Source organism: Plectropomus leopardus, chromosome 8 (genome assembly GCF_026936395.1).
Source record: "Plectropomus leopardus strain MGB_pleo_1.0 chromosome 8, ASM2693639v1, whole genome shotgun sequence".
Classification (NCBI taxonomy): domain Eukaryota; kingdom Metazoa; phylum Chordata; class Actinopteri; order Perciformes; family Serranidae; genus Plectropomus; species Plectropomus leopardus.
Genome location: NC_142183.1, coordinates 19,283,615 through 19,306,907, shown reverse-complemented (window position 1 = coordinate 19,306,907; position 23,293 = coordinate 19,283,615). Strand labels below are relative to the sequence as shown.

The 23,293-nt window shown below is 39.8% G+C and overlaps 1 protein-coding gene across 2 annotated transcripts; it reads right to left on the bottom strand.

The window, feature by feature from the left end:
* Positions 1-6,499: 6,499 nt before the first annotated feature.
* Positions 6,500-23,072, bottom strand: LOC121948485 (uncharacterized). Of its 2 annotated transcripts, XR_015777270.1 has the most exons (19): positions 22,934-23,072; positions 20,930-21,098; positions 20,415-20,556; positions 19,229-20,065; positions 17,759-18,229; positions 16,238-17,659; positions 16,016-16,102; positions 15,288-15,443; positions 14,952-15,068; positions 14,372-14,494; positions 14,188-14,244; positions 13,427-13,978; positions 11,502-11,717; positions 10,633-11,356; positions 9,409-9,539; positions 9,280-9,333; positions 8,989-9,166; positions 8,836-8,890; positions 6,500-7,626 (listed from the first exon to the last, which is right to left on the bottom strand). XR_015777270.1 is itself a non-coding variant. In XM_088081060.1 (18 exons), the coding sequence occupies exons 2-17, from the start codon at positions 21,064-21,066 to the stop codon at positions 9,038-9,040; spliced, it is 5,355 nt and encodes a 1,784-aa protein (XP_087937186.1). In that variant the 5' UTR covers positions 21,067-21,098; positions 22,934-23,072; the 3' UTR covers positions 6,500-7,626; positions 8,989-9,037. The 2 variants fall into 2 exon arrangements, 1 of the variants encoding a protein (XP_087937186.1); XM_088081060.1 differs by lacking the exon at positions 8,836-8,890.
* Positions 23,073-23,293: the final 221 nt, after the last annotated feature.

Genomic DNA, 23,293 nt, shown 5'->3' with positions numbered 1-23,293 from the left:
TACATGTGCGCTATGCAGCAGCAGCCTGTGAAAAACTTTCCTGACTGTTGTGCCTGCAGACAGGCGAAACGAAAATCATCCGTTATCAACCATCATCCGCTGTTTGAAAGTATTTCGGATATGGGAGAAAACAAATCATGGTAAAATGGTAAATGCACTTGCACTTGTACAGCTCTTTTCTAGTCATTCGACCACTCAAACACTCACATACATTCATACACTGGTGGCCAGGGCTACCTTACACCTGCTACTCAGTTTTAACCATTCATACACGTTCACACATCAGTGGAACAGCCATCAGGAGCAATCTCGGTTCAGTATCTTGCCCAAGGATACTTTGATGTGTTGACTGTAAGAGCCGGGGATCAAATCGGGTATCAAATTTGGACGATATCAAGTCTTGTCCTCTTATCTTCCGACCCACTCTACTGAGCCAGATATGCAAAGATTGCATGATACTTTGAGTGCATGAAGGCCACAAACACTTATTTTAAGTCTTATTTTGACACATTACGCAGCAGGAATGTAGCATAACATGGAAGTGAAGCAGTGCTGTATTTATTTACATGCGACAGTGAAATAAACATTTTGTCCCTAAACAATGAATAATTGTGATCTCAAAATGTATCAAATTGGTCATAATTATCATTACAAAATACCAAGTATTGGGTGCCTGTAAAAAAATTCATGTCTGCAGACCATGTGTTATTGTATGAGGTGAAAATATCAACTATGGCAGAACATAAGTGAAGTGAATTGACTGGGGGATTCCAGATACATCTACATGGATAAATATTTGAATATTTGGGTAAGAATCTTGTGATCTTTCAACAAGAACACTTCCCTCTGAAAAGGCTTATTAATAGAACCCTTAGTCTTCTAAAAAGGCCTTGAAGAACCCTTTCTTATAAATAACCATTTTAGAACCCATTCCTCTTTTTTTAAACAAAAAAGGGGCTCTTTTTGGGGGACAAAAATGGAACCCTGAGTCTATTAAATAACACTCTTAAAAAAGGTTCTTCGGATGGCAAGGGTTCTATGAAACCCACAGTCGTACAAAGAATCCTTGAAGAACCTTTTCTTCAAAAAAGGTTCTTCAGATGACGGTTCATAGTTCATAATGGAAATATTAGTCTTTCGAAGAACCCTTTGAGAATCCTCTCTACATAAATCAAACTGGTTCTTATTGGAACTCTTAGTCTTTAATAAAAAGCCTTTAAGAACCCTTTTTTCAAAGAAATGTTATTTTGATGAAAACATTTAGTCTAACCAAAAAGCCTTGAGGAACCCTTCTCCAAGAAAAGGTTCTTTGGGTGACAAGGTTTCTTAATGGAAACATAGGTCTTACAAAATAATCCTTGAACAACCCACTCAATAAAAATTCTTTGGATAGCGAGGGTCCTTAGTCTTACAAAAAAAAAATCCCTTTCTTCAAAAAGGGTCCTTTGGATGGGTTCTGAGGAACTTGTAGTCTTATAAAAAAACAGCCTTGAATTAAGAACCCTCTCTTCAAAGAAATGTACCTTTGATGGAAATGTTTTTTTAATGACCCCTAAAACCCTTGGTTTTACCAAAAAGGTCTTGAAAAACTTTTTCTGAAAAAAAAAGTTCTCTGGATGACAAGGGTTCTTAATGAAACCCTTAGTCTTAGAAAATAAGACTTGAAGAACCCTTTCCTCAAAAAAGTTCTTAGAATGACAAAGATTCTTAATGGAACCATTACTCTTAGAACAGAGCTTTGGTTTCTGTTTTTTGTTGTTGTTGTTGTTTGTTTGTTTTTTGAAGGGTTCTTCATAAGGAAATGGTTCTAGGTATAACTTCAGCCCTTTGGACAGCACCCTTATTTCTTTCAGTGTACAAAAAGAACAAGTATTCCGTAGTTGGAAACTGAACATGTGAAGGCATTTTTAGTGTCATAATGTTTGCATAATATGAAAATATCCATCCAGTATTTACTACACACAGTATTACAACCACAACACTCCTGTGTGACAGCTCAACACATAAAAAAACCTTCCAGCATCAAGACCCATCTGCTCAGACACAGCAGCAGGAGAAACCCACTTTTAGAGCTCCTCTCTGGGTGTGAGCAGCAAGCGTCGCCCTGGAGGTCTGGAAGTCGATTCCAGACCGGCACCCCACTTGAGCCTTGGACACTTAGGGTGTCAATGATGGAGTGACAACGTCCCCTCTGGGTGAAATTAAAACCGCAACACACCAGCGCTCCCTCCTCTCTCTCTCATCTGCCAACCTTCCTCCAGCAACCTCCCCCCAAGACACCCTGCTGATGACAACACACACTCCTGCAGGAAGGAGATATCCCCTGCAGCTGAGACACACTCTCACACACATATGCAGAGCACACGCTCATATAGAGGAAGCTCCAGAAGTGTCTTTAAATGTCATAACAGAATGCTCTCTCAGGACGCTTGAGCCCAACTGTCATTGACACCCCCATGACAAGTCATGCACGCACACTTCCTTTTAACTACAGCTCCTGTTTTCCTTCATCACACACTACTGTAACTCCCATGTTGGCCTACATGGAAAGAGTCAGAGCTGAACTTGGCTTCATTAACATCCAGCCCGGAAAATTAATTAACATAGAGGTCATTAACTAATGTAAACAAGACCTTAAGCCAGCACACGCATATATGTTACTGCAGCAGCATATATGTTGAAGTGTGTGTTAATAATGAAGGTGAGTGTAATGAGAGTCCTCTGGGTCCAGCTAAGCTGCTTTGAGACTGACTCACTGAACTGCAGTTTTTATTGCAGCTTCTTTATTTGATGCAGAGCAGGACTTCAAAAGACCATCAGTTCATCGAAAACTTATTGAGTCTAAGGAGAAAACATGCAATGCAGAAAAAATGCAACCCATTCTTTTGCAATAATGAAATGTCATTTATGGGTCATTTTGATGTTTACAAATTAAACCTGTTTAGTCTGCAAAACCTGTACTGTACATACACATATTGAGCAATCTTAGTTTACGTAGAGTTTAGACCAGTGGCTCCCAACTTATGGGTCGTGGTCCAAAAGTGGGTCGTGGGTTCATTCTGTGTGGACCACAAGTGACTCATGAATGTGTCAAGTTTGTAAAAAACACACTTTATTTTGAAGTACACACCTACAGTCTTTGTAAATTTAACATACCAACCTGTTTTTACTTGTACAGTAACAAATTTATTGCCCTATTGTTGATATCATTTGCCTATTAACATGCTGTCTTTGCAGCGTCACTCGTCTTGAAGCAATAATAAGCACTTTTTTGGTTGCAGACCTATTTATTTACTAAGTTTTAAGTGATTGCATTTGATTCTTGCATTCTGTTTTATTTCATTGAGCTCTGAGCCCACATGTTGTTTGCGTTTTGTTAAATAAAACTGAATATGTGGTATCTTCGGAGTAGACCTTGAACAAATGACTAAGGAGAAATCCAGAACCTGTGGCTTGACCAGCTGGAAACCACAGGTTTTAAACTATTGTTGGGTGGAATTTCAACCACAGAATAAAATAGTAATCGAATAATCAACCAGAGCTTTCACCTGTGAGCTGAATGTTCACTGCACTACCATAAGAAGGCTGCAATGTAATTTCTCAGAAATTGGCAAAACATCCAACCAGCCTCACAACTGCAGTGTAACCATCTCAGGACTTCCACATCTTTATCATCACCTGCAAGATCCTTTCAGACCAGCCTCCCAAACAGCTGATGCAACAGCTGCATAACCAAAGAATTTCTGCACAAATCATCAGATCTCAGGAAGCTCATCTGCACACTTATTGTCCTCACCAGGGTCTTGACCTGACACAAACTCGTTGTCCAGACAAACTGCTCCCCTTTGATGGCATCTGACACTATGGAGAAGGGTTCACTTTCCAAATTAATCCTGCATTACAAGGTAAATGGACAACTTGTATAGTGCCTTTCAAGTCTTGCAACCACTCAAAGCACTTTTTAACACTGGTGGACGTGCTACCGTACAAGAAACATCTACTCCTCAACTTAAGCTGAGGAGTAAGTGTAGTAGGTGAGTAGTATTGATGGCATAAGATAGGGACAACGAACACAGCTGCATTTTATTGATGGTATTTGAGTACGAAGAGACATCGCAACAAGATCCTGAGACCCATTGTTACAACAATCATTCGCTGCCATGACCTTATGTTGCAGCATGATATTGCACGGACCGAATTTGCAAAGATCTGTACACAAGCAAAAACATCCACATTCTTTGATGGCCTGCATACTCACCAGACATGACACCCACTAAGCATGTTTGGGATGCTCTGGATCGGCATGTTCAACAGCGTGTTACAATTCCTGCCAACATCAAGCAACTTCACACAGCCACTGAGGAGTCGTCAGTCAACCTTTCACAGGAAATAACCTGATCAACTCTATGTGAAGGAGATATGTTGGACTGTAGGAGACACATGGTGTCACACCAGATACTGAGTCTTTGGGGTTATCTCTGATAGAAAGAATGCCTACTGCAGCACTAGTGGCATGTTATTGCACACCTGTGTGGCAAATCATGCTGTTTAATCAGTATCTTCATTGGCCACACCTGACAGGTGGATTGATTGTCTTAGGAAAGGAAAAATTCTCACTTAAGGACAGTTTTTAACGAATTTGCAACTGAATTTGAGAAAAAAAAACATCTTTTGTGTGCATTAAAAATGTTCTGGATCTTTGTCTTAAATCTGTGAAAAATAAGAGCAAAAACAAAAGCACTGCCCATTTGGTTCAGTGTATAATGTAAGATCAGATGGAAATGTTCAGGTAAGTTGCAAGTATATCAAATTTGTACTCAAGTACAGTACTTGAGTAACTACTACGTGAAAGAAAAAGATAGCAGGAGTACTATGGGTGTCCCAAAAAACAAAAGTGCTCATGGAAGGGAATGCTTTTTTTTTTTAAAAAAAGAGAGGAAAACTTCCTAAAAAAAGTCCTAAAAAAGGCATAAATAAAGCAGGTCAAGGCACTCAAGATAGTTTAAAAAATATAAAAGGCCTTCATAAGATAATATTTATTGCCTTTTTTGTCAATTATTAAACTACTTTATTACTTTAGTTAGTTCGCTAGTTATTTTCCATCACTATATGATTAAAGGGTTAAAATGTCTAACTTTTACTACTTTTGGTTTATCTGTGGTATAAGAATTTTTTGCTGTGCGTGTTGTTTATATACAGCATAGTGTTAGTAACTGAGACAGAAAAGAGGAGAAGGAGCAGAATAAAAGGTTAAAAGACTGGGAATGTTTTTATGTTCGCACCTTAACACACACACACACACACACACACACACTCACACACACCCTCATCCACCTGGTATTCTTTCTGCTGAGCATGAAGTTCTCAGAGGAGTTCCCAAAGCTGCTGAGAACAGCAGGTGATTATTAAGCTCCTTTTTTAAGCTGCTGATGCTTCTTCTTCTTGTCTCACTTCAGGTTTTGGTATTGTGCCTGCTTTGTATTGAATGAAAGAGGAGACACTAAGATGTTTTAGGCTACTTGAGTTTGTCTTTGTATGCACATCAGCATCATAAATCACTGCACTAAACCTCCGTTGAAAGCACCTGTCTCTCTCACACACACACACACACACACACACACACACACACACACACACACACACACACACACACACACACACACACACACACACACACACACACACACACACACACACACACACACACAGTATTTTCAACATAGTCATCCAAGAATGGTTGCCATCTAGTGTTCATTAATGGTAAGAGTTTGAGTTGAACAAACAGAAATAAAAGAGGAGTTTCATAGTATCTACACAGCAAGTTTAAACAGACACATTTATTGTCACTGTCATATGGAAACCATGTATCTCCAAAACATCAACTTTTCATGAGCTGAGAAAAATTTTCAGCTTTGGAACAATAATTTCTTTTTCACATATTCGAATTCTTTATTTAGCCTGTAGAGAAACACTTACTTCTAAATCACCAAGTATGGAGATACACGTTTTCCTGGACAGTAACATATCATCAAAGCATCAAAAATCTGGATCAGTTTGAACTAAAACCGTTTATGTTTCCACCTCTGATATCAGTTCACACCCCAGTTATTATCATTAACCATTAAAAAAAACCAACAAAACTAAAAGTGGGTGTAAAAATACTGAAAAAAACTCGACTTGAGAAAAAAAAAAACCTGAAATGATACTGCGTACTTACAAAACTAACTAAAATATACAGATATACTTATACCTATTCTGAACTTCTTAAATGTTGCCCCTGACAAATAGATGGCTTTTTTAAAAAATCATGTTAGAATTTAAAAAAAACCAAACAGCTAAAACATTTTTAACAATAACAATTACACTGAAATGAGCCAACCCACTCTAAAAACTAAGTGAAACTAAACTAAATTAAAAATAAAGAAATAATAAATAAAAGTTAAAAATGTATGAAAAATACAAAAATATATAATAAATGGTCCACACACTCACACAGAAATACTGGAATGAGAGTTAATATTATATAAACATTTATTCTCTGTACAGGCTTAAGGAATCAACGGGAATCAATATTTCCAATTACTGATAAAAAAATACCTTTGCTGCACCATGATCACTCCACACCCGCACATACAACAGGAAGTAGCAAAAGAACATTATACAATATGTGTGTGTTGTGAACAGTGTATAAAACAATATGCGCGTGCAAACGTAACATCTATTAGTTATGAAAAACTCATAGTGTGTCACTCATACAAAAAGAAGTACAGTTTGTGGTACATTGGCATATTTTTTTATAATATTCTCTACAAAAAATATCAGTGATAATCTCTTTTTTTTAATTTTATCTAGATAGCAATAATGACTGTGTGCAAATTTCAGAACCTAAATTACTTCAGTGTTTGAAGTAATCCCGTAGACCTGTGAGGAGACAGATAAAGTCTTTGGAGTGAATCTTTTTTTTTTGGCTTCATGTGTAAAAATCAAGTAAGATGACCCACGGGTACAATGTTGCATCAGCTCATTGTACAGTTTATGTGTTGCTTAAAAAAAAGGCTTTTGATACAGTGAGTGTCCCTCCAGCTGTTCATGTCACAGAGTCCAGAGAGGCAGCAGCGTGGATCTGATGAAGCAGTATGACACATGATCTCTCTGTGTTTCACACAGTGTTAAAATGTGCAGCAGACGTCCCTCAAACAGGCAGCTTTGACAGTTTGATTGATCTTGGCTTCATATAGTTTATAGTGAAGTAACACTTTTTATCAGTTTGATTGGCAGCCAATCTGTCCTTTTAGATCAATTTAAGAGGTGAATCCAGCTCTGAAAGTTCCTCCAACAAAGATCAAGTGATTCTTCACCTGCTTTCACGTGCTGATTATCTCTCGGCGCAGAAACGGGAGTCTTATTTTGTTTGACATCAGTTAATCGTTTTGAGGTTTAGCGGCCGTCCACGGGTCACTACGTGTTCATAGGCTGGTAAAGTGAGACAACGTGAGACGAGTTTTTTCTGATAGGTTGACCTGAGCCTGATGGTATCCCAGCAGCGTGACGACGTCTCCCTCGCTGTCTGCCGAGGTGGAGGTTAGGACGGCCCCTCAGAGGGCTGCAGCTATAGATGGCTGTGCACTGAAGGACGGACACACAGGACAAAGAGAAAAATAGATGATCACACAGACCACAGAGGAGAATAAGAGGTGTTGGTATGAAAAAGTAACAATTTACCAACTTTAATGTGAATGTCCAATCAGTGTTGATGGTAAATGTAGTCAATTCAAGCAAAAAAAAAGTCCTCAGTGTGTGCTTTTTTAACCGTGAAAGCGGTGCACACAGCTGCAAAATCTGTTTATATTAGGGTCCCCACACAATTACATGGACAAAATCTCCAAACTTTTCCATGAGTTTTTAAGGACCCATAATGAGGACTTATTTTTGTTTCTTTTCCGGTGTTTTTGTAACCCTTCAAAACCTGAGCAAAGTGGCTTAACTTTTTTCAAAAACATGGGGAGAAGGCAACAAGCAACTTAACAAGAAATAGCCCCAAAATTAGCAAGAAATTAGTAAAAAGTTTTAAGAAAATTACCTGAAAAAAAAGTGTAACATAATTTTAAATACATCATTAAATATTAGGCTGAAGTATAAATGTAGTTTCTGGACATTTCCCTTGTCCTCTTTGTGAAACAAATTGCTCATTATGTATTTCCTGTGTCTTAAAGAAATCAAACAGGAAACCTTGTTTTTCATGACTGTGGAGACCCTGTATATTGCAAACACTAAGTTTCAACAGTAAAAAATGGTAATCCAAAATAGTGCAGAGGATGTTATGGATGAAGATAAATGTAATAGTGTTTTGGCTGACTGGAATATTGAGCTCTATTAATTCGACTATACAGCCAAAGAAAGTCAGCGGAGAGTGACCGAGGCTGTGGCTGCAAGAGGATAACACTGGCAGGGACCCTTCAGAGCCTGAGCTGATAAAAACAAACACTGACTGGTGGTCCCTTCGCTAAAACTGCCCTCCGATGCCAGCAGAAACTGAATCATTCTGCTGCAATTAATTTCAGCATGAGCAGTTTTGTAGGAGGCTGTCGCAGGAGAGCCCCAAGAGAGCCTGTGTTTGCGTCACTATGCATTCCTCATGGAACATCATCCAAAGCCCTTAATAAACGCAGAACAATGGCATAAGTAGACAGTGCTGAACTGACCATCAGCACTGATTGATTATACACATAAAAGTTGGTGAACTATCCCTTTAAGTCCTTCTTAAATATCAATTGCACCCTACTGTGTGTGTACTGATGCATATAAACACAAGGGTGAAAAATGTACACAGCCTACCACTGAAACTTTGGCCACTTGCAGAGAAGGATTCTACTGAGAAAATGCAGCAATCCTTCAGAGAAAATGACAAAAAAATAAAACACTAATAAATTTGATGCAGTGACAATTAAACTTGTATGAACCAGGGGTGTATAATATTTTAATACTTACATGTTGACCTTTGCCACCATTACGTTTGCTGTGGTTAGGACACTGTGAGTCAGTGGTGGTCTGTTCTGATGGAAGTCCTGTACATGGTGTGGACAAAGTTTGAGCTGAGACCATTGGAGCCCAGTGTTTGGACACTAATGTGGACTGGGACACTCAGATCGACATTCTCCAGAATACACTGTACAAGGAAAAACAAAGTATGCAGTGCACAAACTGCTGTTATTTTAAGGAAGTTTCACTTTAGGAGTGATAACAGGGTACGATAATGCAGAGCTTTTAAGAGACTGATACCTTAGTGCATGCTGAGCTCATGACTGATTTGTGGAAGTCCCCATCAACAAACACCTGAGAGGTGACACGAAATAATGAGTTTAAGAACAAACAAATAATAAAGTGTACACTGTGGTTTGATCTGCCTACCCTGTATCCATACACAAATGTGCCGTTACTGCAGCCCAGCTCGTCGAGGGGCGGCCTCTCCCAGCCAATCATGAGGCTGCTCTGGCCCACTGTTTTGATGACCTCAACAGAGCAGACCTCGGCTGGAGCGCCTGCAGGTGATCGGACAAAGACAAATCAAACACAGTGCCCTATTTTGCTTTTATAATGCAAACACAGAGTACAATACAGCATAAATGCACTATTAACTATTTATTCATTTGTTTAATGGCAGGTTACTTTTACAGTGTACCTTTTAAATTCAAATTCCACCACAATAAAGTAATTTAACTTACCAACAACTATTTTTTTCATTAGCGATTAATCTGCCCATTATATTCTTGATTGTTTGGTCTATGAATGTTAGAAAATGGTGAAAAATGCCCAGAGCCCATTGTGACATTGTTAGTCTTTTATCCAACCGACAGTCCAAATATCCAAATGTATTCAGTTTATTATCATGTATCATGAAAGCATCAATTCCTCACATTTAAGAAGCATGAAACCATCAAATATGTGGTTGTTTTGTTGGAAAAAATTACTTAAATGACTATTCGATCATCAAAATAATTTTTCTATTCCACTGTGTTACATGTGTGTATGAACATAATATATGTTCATATCCTTTCTGCTGTGTAACAATCCTGTGCAATATTTTACCACTAACTGTGTAATTATATATATATATATATACTTTTTTTTTATATAAAGTACTACACACCACATGCGCTTGAGTTATCTTATCAATCTTGGACATACTGTATCTTTTAAAGTGACAGATGTATATAGTGTATAAACATTTTTTTAAATTAAATTTTTATTTTATTAAAATTGTATTTAAAAAGATCTATTTAGCACTTGCTTCTGACTCTCAAACTGCTGTTATGTGTGAATTTCCCCTGTGTGAGATAAATAAAGTCGTATCTATCTGTTGCTGTATTTTGGTAATAAACAGGGCAACATCAAACTGCTAGAATTTGTGCTGGAATTTCAGCGGCATTATTTCTAATTCAAGAGACAAAAACAGAGCATGGTCCATATTTTAACTGAATATAATCACACTGACATGCAGAACAAAATTTTCTACAACTGTAAACTGCAGTGTTATGCAACGGTGCTGTAACATGAACTATACTGCACATGTAAAGTTTGAGCAAATGCTTTATTGTATCAATAAAGGCTTCAGATATTGAATATGTGTATTACCTGGTTTGGGTCTTCCTGTCTTGGTCTTTTCTGGAGCCGCAGCAGACTTTCTGGCAGACTTGTTGGATCTCTCAGGAGAGCTATGAGCAGGTCGAGTGCAGGATGCGGCAAATTCATGATCTGCAGCGGCAGCACTATCCATTTTAGAGGGTGTGTTGAAATGTTTTGACTCGGGGGCAGTTGATAAGCTCGGGGCAGTAGTGTGTGAGGCAGTGGTGTTTGGATTAGTGTCAGAATATATTAAGACATAAGAGTCGGCGGTAATGGTCCTCTGAGTTGACGGAGTAGAGGCTGTGTGTTTAGCATCCGATATGTCAGGGACAGCAGTGATTTTCTGTACCAGTTCTGGAGATGTTGCTATTTTAGTGCCACTGCTTAAGTTGGATTTGCAAGGTGCCAAAGCAGTAAAAGTAAAGTTAGAAGAGCTAGAAAGAGCAGACATAGTTTTAGATGTGTCTGCTTTAAAGTGACGGTTAGTAAACATGCTGGGGCTGAGCGTAACATTAGCAGATCGAGAGGCCACTGCATTAAAAAGTGTTGTTGGCTTATATGCTGGAGTGTGCTTAGCTCGACTTGCAGCAGCGGTGACTGGGAGAGAGTTGGTTTGTTGTTTATCGGAACTGAGGCTCTGCTGCTGTGTCTGAGAGGCTGGTCTCAGGTCTGCAGGAGCTGAAAATGAGAGACATTTCCTGGGCTGCTGTCCTCTTCCTCTACTCTCTGGAGCCTTAAATGAAGAGAAACACATTTATTGGACATATACTCAGAATATTTGGCTAGTGTGTGTGCATACATCTTTATGTCTGGTGAGACATTTGAGCAGTGTTATTTGCAATGCATCTGTGTAATGCTGCATGAACGCTGCAGCGTACCTGATAGCTGCTCATTAGAGTCTTCTGCAGTTGCTCATGTAGGTTGAGGATCTTCTCAGGACTACTAAGCCTCCTGCTCGGACTGACACATGGGCTGCAGCAGGGAGGAGTCAGACTCAGTGACGATCCAATCGAACTGGTCGCCTCAGAGGACTTTCCTTTCATATCTTGGTAATAAAATCTAAATTTCTCAGGTCCATTGGCAGAGGGAGAGAGCTGTGGTGGGATTGAGAAAAGGCATATTGTAGTGCTTGACAAGAATTTCATCATAAATACAAACAGTTAAATGTGTTTTTCTGAAACTAACAGACTAGGTTCAAAATTTTTCAAATCTGTCTTAAAACAATAACATGGCAGTAACAATAACCAGACAGGCAACTGATCATTGTTTTAAAGCTGGAGTGTTAAACTTTTGTCTTCCCTCTCTTGTAGTGGGATTATTTACATTAACGCTGTTGACGTATGCCTGCAGGTGAGCTCCATCTCCCTCACTCCCAGGAACACTCTATTCAAGTCTTTTTATTTTTTTTGTACTGTAATCCTTCCTCTGAACTCAGTTTCTGTTTCATCTGGAGCATCAACATCGGACATGTTTATTTGACAATTTTTATTGGATTTTCTGTTATAGCTTCCACCATAGTCCTAGCTGCTGCTCTCCCTGTTTTTTTAAAAACAGGGAGACGTTATTTTAAACTGTTAACATATATAGTATCAGATGAGAAACATCAGATTCATGCTCATACAGATAATGCCTACACTTTTTTTTAAAAAGCAGCGCCAAAAAAAACCCAAAACAAAACAGAAAAACAACTATGAAACAAATCTAGCATATGACAAATAATCTTCCCTTCCTGCCTACTTTCACTTAAAAAGTATAACTTCTGGTGTGCCAGTGTGGGAAAGTTCTCACAGACGTCAAACACTAAAACTAAGAAAGACAGAGAGCGGCCCTCGTGGCAATAGGCTCAGTCAGCATTATGTGAACTCGTTTGACATGGGCTTGAATGTCTCAGACTCCCATTCCCACATCCAAGCTTTGAGACACACTTGAAAAATAGTGAACCTTTTCCCTTAATACTAGTATTCTGATTAGAACCACATTCTCTATAAACCCAGTCATAAACGGGATCTTGGCCACTTGGGTCAAAGATGTTTGCTGTACTGAATAAAATAAAAATGTTGGTGTGTTCGTCTTGATTTTTTCGCATATGTTAAGTCATACAGGCATGGCAGCGCAAAAGAAAACAACTCTTGAAGCCGTGAAGTGCTGCCTATCCTGTTTAACTATGACAATTATATCCCATAACTACTGCAGTAATGGTTTAGCGCTGTTAAAATGCTAAATCTACAACCATTAAGCCTAAGGCTGCTTCTGAAATTGCATACTATGCACTGCATACCGAAAATGTGAACTATTGTTGATAAAACTTAATTGTGATTAAACAGTATTTTTCAGGCGCACAGAGCTATAATTACAACGTTACATCCTGAGAGCCTCCTTGCTGGCTGGAGACACATAACCACGGTAACCCATGCCAACCTTAGCTCTCTCATTGTGTATCACGCAGGCATCTTCATCGCCAGATAATGCTTAATTACTGAAAAATTTAAGCAACTAATCTAACAGTCAGAGATGTAGAATCTAGCTTATCTAGCTTATGTGACAATATTAACGTCACCTCGGTTGCTTTCTGCCAAAGACTGTTATGAATGTTGTCGTCACTGCCACATTGCATACTTTAATATTTCTCTGGAATTAGTGTGCAAATTATGTACTATTGGTTTCATACGGAAATTTGGGACTTACTAAAAAAATCTCACATTCTGTTTATACTAAATGGCATGTTAATATGGAATTCGTGATGCAGCTTCAGCAATCTGAAGAGAAAAAAGAGCTTTTTTAATGAATAGATGTCTTATCTCACCTGAGCTGTATTGGTGATAAAGCTCTCCTTCAGAGCTGAAACATCAGGTGATGGTATCGCTTTGACACGGTCAGGCTCTTGCACTGGTGAGGTTGGCACAGGTGAGTTGGCATCTGTCTTTAGTCTTGGTGCAGGTGTGACTTCAATACTGCAGTCTTGAAGATTTCTAGTGGATTCAGTGGTGACTAAAGGTGTGTGTTTTTCACTTTGTAGTTCTTGACATTTTTCTCCAGATTTTGTTGCGAATCCATTTTGCTGATTTCCAGGTGGGGATGTAGTCGAGTGGGTCTGATCAGGTGTGAATCCACTGTTGTAGTCTTGAAATTTGGAAATGAATCCTGTTGTGAACCGAGTGGTGTGATCTCGGGTGGTTACATTGCTGCCTGGTGTGAATGCTGCAGCATAGTCCTGCAGAGCAACGTCACTGAGCAGCTGCTCGACCTGCTGTGTCAGTGTGGAGTCCACACAGCCTTGTTTATGCATGGCCTTCTTCATCTGAACCAATAAGCTGTTCCTCTCCTGACACTTTAACACCAGGCAAGACAGCTTGGCCTGTTATTGGACAAAACACGTGTCAGTCAAACAGCTGTTCAGAAGTTTTGCAATATGACAGATCAACTGAAAAGCTCATTTTGCCAGGTTGTTAATAAAAATGTTCAAGGTATACATACAGTAAATCAGTAGTACAATGTGTAATAATAATAATCTGAAGAAATTAAAGAAGAGAAGAAAAAATAAAGATAAAAATGACCTTTCCTCACCTTTAAAGGAGCTATATCCAAATCATTCTGGCTCCTCTTTTTCAGGAGTGCATCATACTAAAGTACAAAAAGCACAAAAAAACAACTGTTTATATGACACAGATAAAAAATGATCAGCTCATAACATACAACAAAGTGCTTTAATCATCATGGACTGCCAAGCCACAGCTGACTGGTTAACCACCTTAGCTCTGACGTCATCGTAACGTGTCCTGAGTGAGACGAGAACAGCGCTCACATCATCCTTGCTGCCCTGTCCTCGTTTTAGAGCGATGTACTCCGAGTTTAGTTCCTCTAGAGCCACCGTCTGTGGGGTTTTACACACACATTGACACACACACGCAGGAACAGATTTGTAATGAGGACTCTCATTTTTTATGTATGATCAATTTCAGCTAAATATTTAAATGACAAAATGATCAAAAGTCAAACAACTGAAGAACAGCAACACACTTAAGACCCTGAATTTAGTCACAAATGTGTGGTAAAGAACATGTTACAAACTGGTCTGCCAGTACTAGAGTGGACTTCCATGGGTGTAAACATCTGATTATTAAAAAAGCAGGTTGATTTTTGGGAAGAAATTTAGGTTTGGAGACAATGGAGACTTATTTCTCTGCATTTTTTATCAGGAAATAGGAACCACATTTTGTGCTAGATTCGAGACTCAAATAGTTGACATCAATATGTTATAGTTCTGTTAACAGGCTCTTGGATCTAATCAGTATGTTTTATAACAAATGAAAAAAGAAAGCCATTCTTGCCTTAGCTTTGAGCTGTGCTGAAAGGATGTTGTATTGCTCCTCTGTTTGTGCCTTCAGTGACAGAGCATCAGTCTTCTCTCTGACTAGGCCGGACAGTTTGCTCTGCAACTCCTTCACCTGCAGCAGATGCAAATATCGGTTATGTCTAACAGATAAATAAGTATTTTTAGGGGTTTGCACCTGAAGGGAAAGTTAGTGTAAAGCAAAACCAAAAATAACAGAGAGCCTAAACTACAGGACATATTTCGAGCTGAAACTCTGTGTGTATGTTTATGAGGTGTACATGTTGAGTTTTGTTTGCTTAAAGCATTTTTGTATGTATGATTGGGTAAATACCTGGGCTGTGAGGCTCTCATTTTCCCTTCTGGTTTCTTCCATCTGATGGGCTACATCCGTCAGCCTTGTCACCTTGTCAGCTGCTTGTGCCGCCTTTCTCTCCGCCTCCTCCCTCCTGTCTTCTGACTGGGACAATTCACTGTGCAGCCTCTTGTTCTGAAGATACCACAAACACGCACATGAACACATTAAGTTTGTCAAATATCCAACAATGGATTATTATTGTCCTGCAAGTATAAACTACTGAGTTTTCTGTTACCTAGAGCTAGTAAATAGAGTTGGGATCGTTTTTTTCAACAGCTATTATTTGTTAAATTAACAGAATGTCCAAAGCATATTCTGTCTTGAATCACAACAAATCTCCACAAAGGTTATTAGTAATAACAATCATAATTATCAATAGTAATTACTAATAATAGTAAATAACAGCAACAAAAAATATAAAGTTTATAAAGATATTTTTTTGTATTTATTATTTTTATTGTTGTCATTGTTGTTCCTGTTTTCTCCTTTTAATGTATTTTTACCTAGTACTGCAATCTAGTGTTTATTGTCTCAAAGGCACTCAAAATGTTACACTGTTTTTGTCTTTCTTGTTGTTTTTACAGTTTACACTTGTTCTGTTTTATTATTGCCCTGTCAGTCATCTGTGAACCACACTGAACTTCACAGTATGAACATTGCTATGCAAATAAAATTTGATAATAAAGATTAATCTGTGAACTCACATCTTCATGGCTCTTTTCTAGATCATCTCGTGACCTCTTCAGTTCTGCTCCCAAAGCCTCGATCTCCCTCATCAGATCACTTTGCTCCTGTTTTCCATCATTGGATAAGAACACAATAATCAGACATAATATAAATGACACAAGATGAACCACGGCGCTTAATGGATATTAAAGTGACACTAAAATAATGCACAAAGGTATTATTTACACTACTCTTAATACCTGTACAGAGTTTCCTGTGTGGTCATGAGTCTGACATCTTTGCATAGCTCCTGTCCCAACAAGAGTTTCAGACTTCTGTGTCGTAATGTCGCAGGTCTGATTCCTCCCCTCTGTTTGTGTTTGGATGGGCAGAGTAGCATCGAGGCTGTTTCTTTCCTGTCTTAGGCCCTGAAGAAATAACTTTATCTGCTTTTCTTCCTGTTTCAAACAAATGATTGAATGCTCAATTCTCTCTTTTTCTTCTCTCAAACTGCTGACTGATATTACTAACTTTTCGCAGGCTTCTTGTGAAGTGTTAGATGATTGTTCCCCGTCTCTCTGTTCTTTCAGACACTTCAGGGAATCAGTTAGTTCGTCTCTCTCCTGTTTCAGATAGAGCACCGCCTGGCTTAACTGCCCACTCTCTGTCTGTAAACTTTGTAGTGACTGCATGATTCGATCTCTCTCTTCTTTCCCACTTGAGAGAGCTGCTAACAGTTTCTCTTTTTCTCTCTGGAGACCAGATAAAGACTCTCTCTCCTCTTTCAGGCCACTCATAGACTTTATAATCTGACCTCGCTCCTCCTTCAGCCCACAGACTGTCCTAGTAAGCTGCTCTCGCTCTTGTTTGAGAGCAGCCAGTGATTGAGAGATAATGTCTTTCTCCTCTTTCAGTCCCCAAACTGTCCGAGTTAACTGCTGTTTCACCTCTGTCTGTGTTTGGACAGACAGAGCTACTTCTCTCTGCTGCTCTCTGAGAGAATTCACACAGCCTGACAGCTCCTCTTCCTCTGTCTTAAGGCTCTGGATGGACAGGCTCAGTTGGCCCACTTGATCAGTCGATGAAGTAACAAGCAGACTGTTCTGCAGCCTGTCCTGTGATGGATCATAGTGATTATCAAGTTGAGAACCAGGTGTTGAAGCAGCTATCAAATCATCTGGTTGTTGACTAGACATCAGCTGTGGTTCTTCTCCTTTCAGCATGCTTTCCACCAAACCATCCACACATTCTTCCAAATTGTTTTGTTGAAAGCTTCCTGATATTGCAGCTGTACATTCACTTTGCAATTGAGATCCAAACAGTTCCTTGTCACCCTGCGATTCTTCCACACGCTGTTCACTGTCCACTAACCTTTGCTGCAGCTCCATGATGGTATTGAGATCATCCTCTGTCTTCTTGGTGAGTTCTGTAATCAAACACTCTTGTTCGTGGTTCTCCTGCTCCAACCTAACTCTGTCCGCCTCCAGCTTGGAGACATGCTCCCTCTGCTGTGTCTTCTCCCTCTTGATCTCCTCTTCTCTGAGCTCAACGTGAGCCAGGAGCTCCTGGATGCGGTCCGCCAAGGCTCGGTTCTCTTGATTCAGACCTTGGACAAGATCATCATGAGCGAGAGCGAGAATGGTTTCATCTTCAGCTCCATCGCTAATGGGCATCGTGCTAATCTGAGTGTACAAAAAGGTAGAATTTTATCACAGACCTACTAGAAAAGTTTATTATTCAATCTTGGTAAATCCAGCTGTACTGCAACCCCTGTGACATACCTTTTCTCTTGGAGACACTTGCTCCGCCTCTTTCTCTTTCCTGAGTTGTGTTTTCAGTCGAGCATTTTCTTGAGCTATCACCTGCATTTTCTCCTGTGTGTGCTCCAGGGCGCCCTCCATGCGGTCACGCTGCTCTCGAAGTGCTTCGAGATCCTCCCCCAACCTTAAGCTCCTGTAGGCTTCCCTCAGGGCATCACATTCCTCACTGGGGCTTTCCTCCAGATTCAGGATCCCTCTGCAGCACCAGGTCCCCAGTTTGAACTCATCTAATGTCTCTGTAGTCAAGGAGAGAGACTGGAGGCTGGGGTTGTTTGTGGAGCTTAAGTGGTGAGACATTTTCGTTTCTGATTTAGCAGCTGAGGGATGATCTTGCGTGTTGTTCTGTGCGCTCTCTGCTGTAACCTGGTGGTGAACAGGTGGAACTGCAGATGATTGAGGCTGGCCTGTTCCCTCATCTGACTTTAGAGTTACCTACACGGAGATCACAGTTGTGAATAAATTGTGTAAACATGAAAATTACAAAACACTTAATAATAGAACATAATCCAAAGTAAGTCAGTCAGCTACGCTGAAATATTATTATTTAGATACAACTGTATAAGCAGTTACAAAAGGGAAGGTGGTTATGTAATACTCTAAATCCTCACAACAGAGCTCCCACTCTTCAGGAGCATTCATTCTTTTCAAGCTGTTATGCCTTCTCATGAAATAACAAGAAGGAATTTACAACATTAAGCCAATAATAACACCGGATTGAATATTCATTGATCCCTTAGATATTTTTATCAACTCTATTTGGTCTGTTAAACATGGATAACTGGTAGAAATGGATAATAGAAAACAACTGAATACATTCAAGTAATAATTTATGTACACACACATCCTTTGACCAATTGGCATAAAAACAAACACCTCACACAACCAACCAAGTGGCCAGCCAACCAACAAAGCAAGCTATGGGGGCTAACTAAATGCTAATAATGTGTTTCTAATATCATAACAGAGCATGTGTTTCTCTTAAAGACAGGAAACCCACTGTGCAGTGGGCCGTCTTGCCTGTTATTGACTTGTGCTTTTGAGATATCCTTTTATGTACTCTCACGCTGGTCATTATGCCTTAAAACAGTTTATGCTGCACACCTCTGTGCCTTGTGTTTTATTATAGGAGATAAATATTGTACTGATTACTGTGTGCTGTGTGAAAAAGTTGGCTGGTCCAAGAGAAGAGCTACACACTAGCATTTTTGTTTGTAAATCTCTCCATATACTTATATTCCAGTACTTTGCACCGTGTAAATCAAATGAGGTACTGCACAAATGACATTAAAACTAGGAAAGTGGCATCACATTGGACCCATTCGAGCTTTAATTTTGTGTTGTCTTGTTCGTCTTTTCTGCTGTATTCAGTGCTTGATCATATCAGACTACCTGCTTAAATTAAGATTATAGTAACAGTCATGTCTCACTCACCTCTCCAGGACTTCCCACTAAGGTGTGTCCCATGGCAGTGATATATGATAGTGTTTTGGTACCAGAACTCGAGTATGTGGACTCAGGGACTGCGGCTGACTGACTGGGTGTTTGGTTAGCTGGAAGGATCTGCTGGAGTCTGTGGTTCTCCTCTCTCAGATCTTCAACCTCCTCCAACAAGGAGCTTTCAGACAGCTTCAGCTGGTGCACCACTGCTTTCATCTCCTCCACCCTGCAGCCCAGGAAGTGGGTGTTCTCCTGGGCCTCCTGAAGCTGCTCCATCAGCCCCCTCCGCTCTGTCACCCCATCCTCCTCTCTCTCCAGCAGCACCCTGAGATCCTCCTGCAGGCTCAGGATGAAGCCTTGCAGCCTGGCTTCATTTGAGCTCTGTTTTGTGTCTTTGACTCTTCCACCTTGTGTCTCTTTCTCAGCTTCTCGCCCTCCGTCTCTATCAGTTCTCACACTTGGCTGCCATTGCCTCCTCCTCTCTTCCTTTCTCTCCTCCTCTCCTTCACCCTCTCCTCTCATGGGAGGCAGCCTTTCTTGTTCTCCCCAGTGTGTTACTGTCCCGGCAGTAATTCTGATTGCACCAATCGCTGTCGTGCCAGTGGCAGCACTCACAGTCATGTCCAGTAGCTGCTTCTCTAAAGTGTAGATCCGGTTCTGTAGACTGTGCTCTCTGTCCCGGGCCAAGCTGAGCTTGTGTTGGAGTTGGGTTTTAAAGTTCTCAAAGTACTGTGACTGGCGGCTCATCTCATCCTCTTTGGCCTTCAGCTGCCTCTGACAACGTTGCAGTCGATCTCTCCAAGCCCGCTCCCCTCGCTCCTTCTCCTGGGTCTGGGTAGGAGGTAAGAGAGAAGGGTGGACACGGAGAGAAAATATCAATCTAAGAAATACCACTGTGGAGTCTGAAAACCAACTCCTAATAATCCCACTTACTGAAAGCTTTCTTTACAACATGCCTTAACTTTGGTGGCTAAAAGGTCTTCTGCGGTACACTAACGTCCTCTTAGAATATGTATTTGTTTTTTTTGTGTTAGTAAACTAATTCTAGTCTTTACTGTAGATTTTATCTGTCAAACTTTTGATTTTTTACTGTGCATGACCTAGCAAACCAACTTTATTGTACATTTACATACAGTTTGTACATCCATGTCTATTGTATTTAGAGACTTCGAGCACTCACCATGTTTCTGACCTCCTCTCTGAGCATGTGGAGTCTCTGGTCCAGCCTCTGGGAGTGTTGCATGCTGGGGAGGTGGGAGGCAGAGGCTAGCTGACAGAGCTGCACCAGCAGGCTCCTCTCTGACCTCTCTAACTCTTTGATCCTAATACAACACAAACAAGCTCACATTACATCTTCTCAATTTCACACAAATTTGCACAATGACATAAAGTGTCCCATCCTTAATAATAGTAATTAATGTAATAATTTATTTCAATCTGATCTAAAAATCTACAAATTTGATTCAGTTTTACCTCCCAGTGCGAATAAAGAAAAAAAAATCTTCCAAAGTGAGTAATTCCAGGGAAGATGTTGGCAGTAGCGTCCTTGCATGCAAGTGTGCAGTGCAGTCAGGTCTGTGTGATATGTGATATCACCTTAGCTAAAAGTGAGTATGTAGTGGCAGGTGTGTGTGTGTGTGTGTGTGTGTGTGTGTGTGTATGTGTCACTGGATCGCCTCTCCCCCTGTCTCTCACCTGTTCCTCAGGTGGCCGTCAGACTGGAGGGTTGAACCTGCACTCTGCTGCGGGTCAGTTCCCATTAAGTCTGTTACCATGGCAACAGAACTGCTTCCGGTACCCGTAGTTAATGATGAGGTCATGCGATCCTCCATTGGTCAGCCTGTGCCCAGTAGGAGAGTTTTACCTGTGGCACAGGAACTGATGGAGTCAGACTTACTTAACAAAATGCAAACTGTTACAAATCTAAATTTTCTGCAGGGCTTGTTTTTTCTTTTTCTACACCTCCATCATAATCACAAAGACACTGGCAAAGATTAACATAGACATAGAAAAGATACACCTAATAAAGTACAGTCATCTATTATTCACCATCTCAACAGCTTGGTAGCAAGTTGTCGGGCAGAGTGAGGCTTTCTCTCATGTTACCCCGCCTCCCCTCTCCTCCTGCACCCTAAACCACATCTCAGAAATCCTCCAATCCTGCAAACTTAAAGGATAGGTTCACATTTTTTACTTGTGTATCCATTTCATACAGTTTTTCACAGCTGTAATGATTCCCCATTTAGATCAGCTGTTAAGAGAAATGGGAAATGAGAAATTCCTATTGTTTTTAAGAGGTATTTTATTGCTGCAAAGACGGACTTTTAAAAAAGTGGGTCTATCTATTCAATAGAGAGACGTAAACAGTGAAAAAGGGCTGTGGCATTTGCTTTCGCTCAAGAGACATAAAATATACAACTACGAGAACAAAGAAGAGATAGAAAATCTACAACTATCAGTGTGCCGCACAGGACCATTGCTGTTGGGTGTCACGTAATAGGAGTCTCCTGTCCAACTGGCAGCTGGCTGGTGACAAATGATCACATTTTACAGTTAAAAACAGTACACTAAAATCTGTTTTTGGAAACAATTGAGGAAGGCAATGAGATAGGCAGAAATAGGCAGTGCAATATCAGAATCTTGGTTTATATTTGATGGCCGCTGTCAAGTTTTATCAGTTGATCTTAGTTTTTATGCCTTTGTTTAAACAATACAGGAAACAGTATAGCACCCACGCTCTGCTCAAAAACTTACAACAAAACAGTGCACTAAACATCAGTGCCCAGTTTTTAGAATTTAGACATTTACAAAATTGTTTGTTCTGCTGCAAGCTATTTTTTTCATTCAACAAAAAAAGTCTGAAGACAGTCAAGAACTTTTTCTTACATAAAAACTATTTTAAAAAGTGTTTCAAAGCTAAATTTGTCTGCTCAAGGCCTGATACACTAGGCAATTCAAAGTTCATTTTACTGTACACATTTTTAACATTAAAAATGAAATGCAGCATACAATGCAAATGCATAGTAAAATTTTAGAAACCATTTTAAAAGAAATAAAAAAATATAACTGAAGAAGCAAATCCTAGGGCAATGATGCGTTAAGGTGGATTTTACTGCTGAAAAGATGGTCTTTTCAGAAAACCGGGCTGTTGATGCAGTAGATAGAGGCAAATACTTTTGAAGTTGCTAGTGCTACAAGACCAGAGAAAACAGAGAAAAATGGCTGTGGCATTTGCTTTTGCTCAAGAGGTAGAAAACATATGACCAGAATGCACTCTGTCACACCAGAACAATAAAGGAATCCTGATTTGTATTCGATCAGCACCGTCTATTTTATAACTTGATCAGAGTTTGGGTGGCCGGTGGCAAGATGAAGGGAAGTTTGCATTAACACATATCATTCACACTGTTATGATACAAAGCTGGCTGGAAATCAGTGAAGTATCCCTTAAAGCAGACATTAAAAAATGTGAAACTATCCTTTCTCAGCCTAACAAGTCAGCTAGAAAGCAAATTAGGCTAATTCATAACTATATACAGGCAAGGTATTGGTAAATCAATAGATAGCCATTTCAAATTTGTATAATTGGAGAATCATTAATCTTGCAAAATGTGTATTCTAAAAGCGGTAAAAGTAGTAATACATACAGTAATACATGTACAAATGAGTGAATTGTCATAGGTAAACTTAAATGGTAACCTGGTTTTAGCGTTCCACTGATTGTAGTAGTCGTCTCAATGCAGCAACGAGCTTCCACTAAGTTCAGCTTCTGCTCTGTGAACTTTGTTGCGCTCGTTTCCTTAGAAACGCCACAGACGTTGGACTTTGCCAGAATCCTCCAAATCCAGTTGGCACTAAGCTTGTTAACCCCCTCAATCGACACTGTGCTCTCACTCTTCTTCCTCTCCTTCTCCCTCCATCTCTCCTTTTCTATTGTCCGACTGGGCATTCTTACAACTGAGGCTGTGGCTCTTCTCCCTTTAATAAATCCTCTGATTCAGAGTTTTCTCTCAATAAATCCATGTTTGCTTCTCACAGAGGAGTTGTTATGTTCCAGGT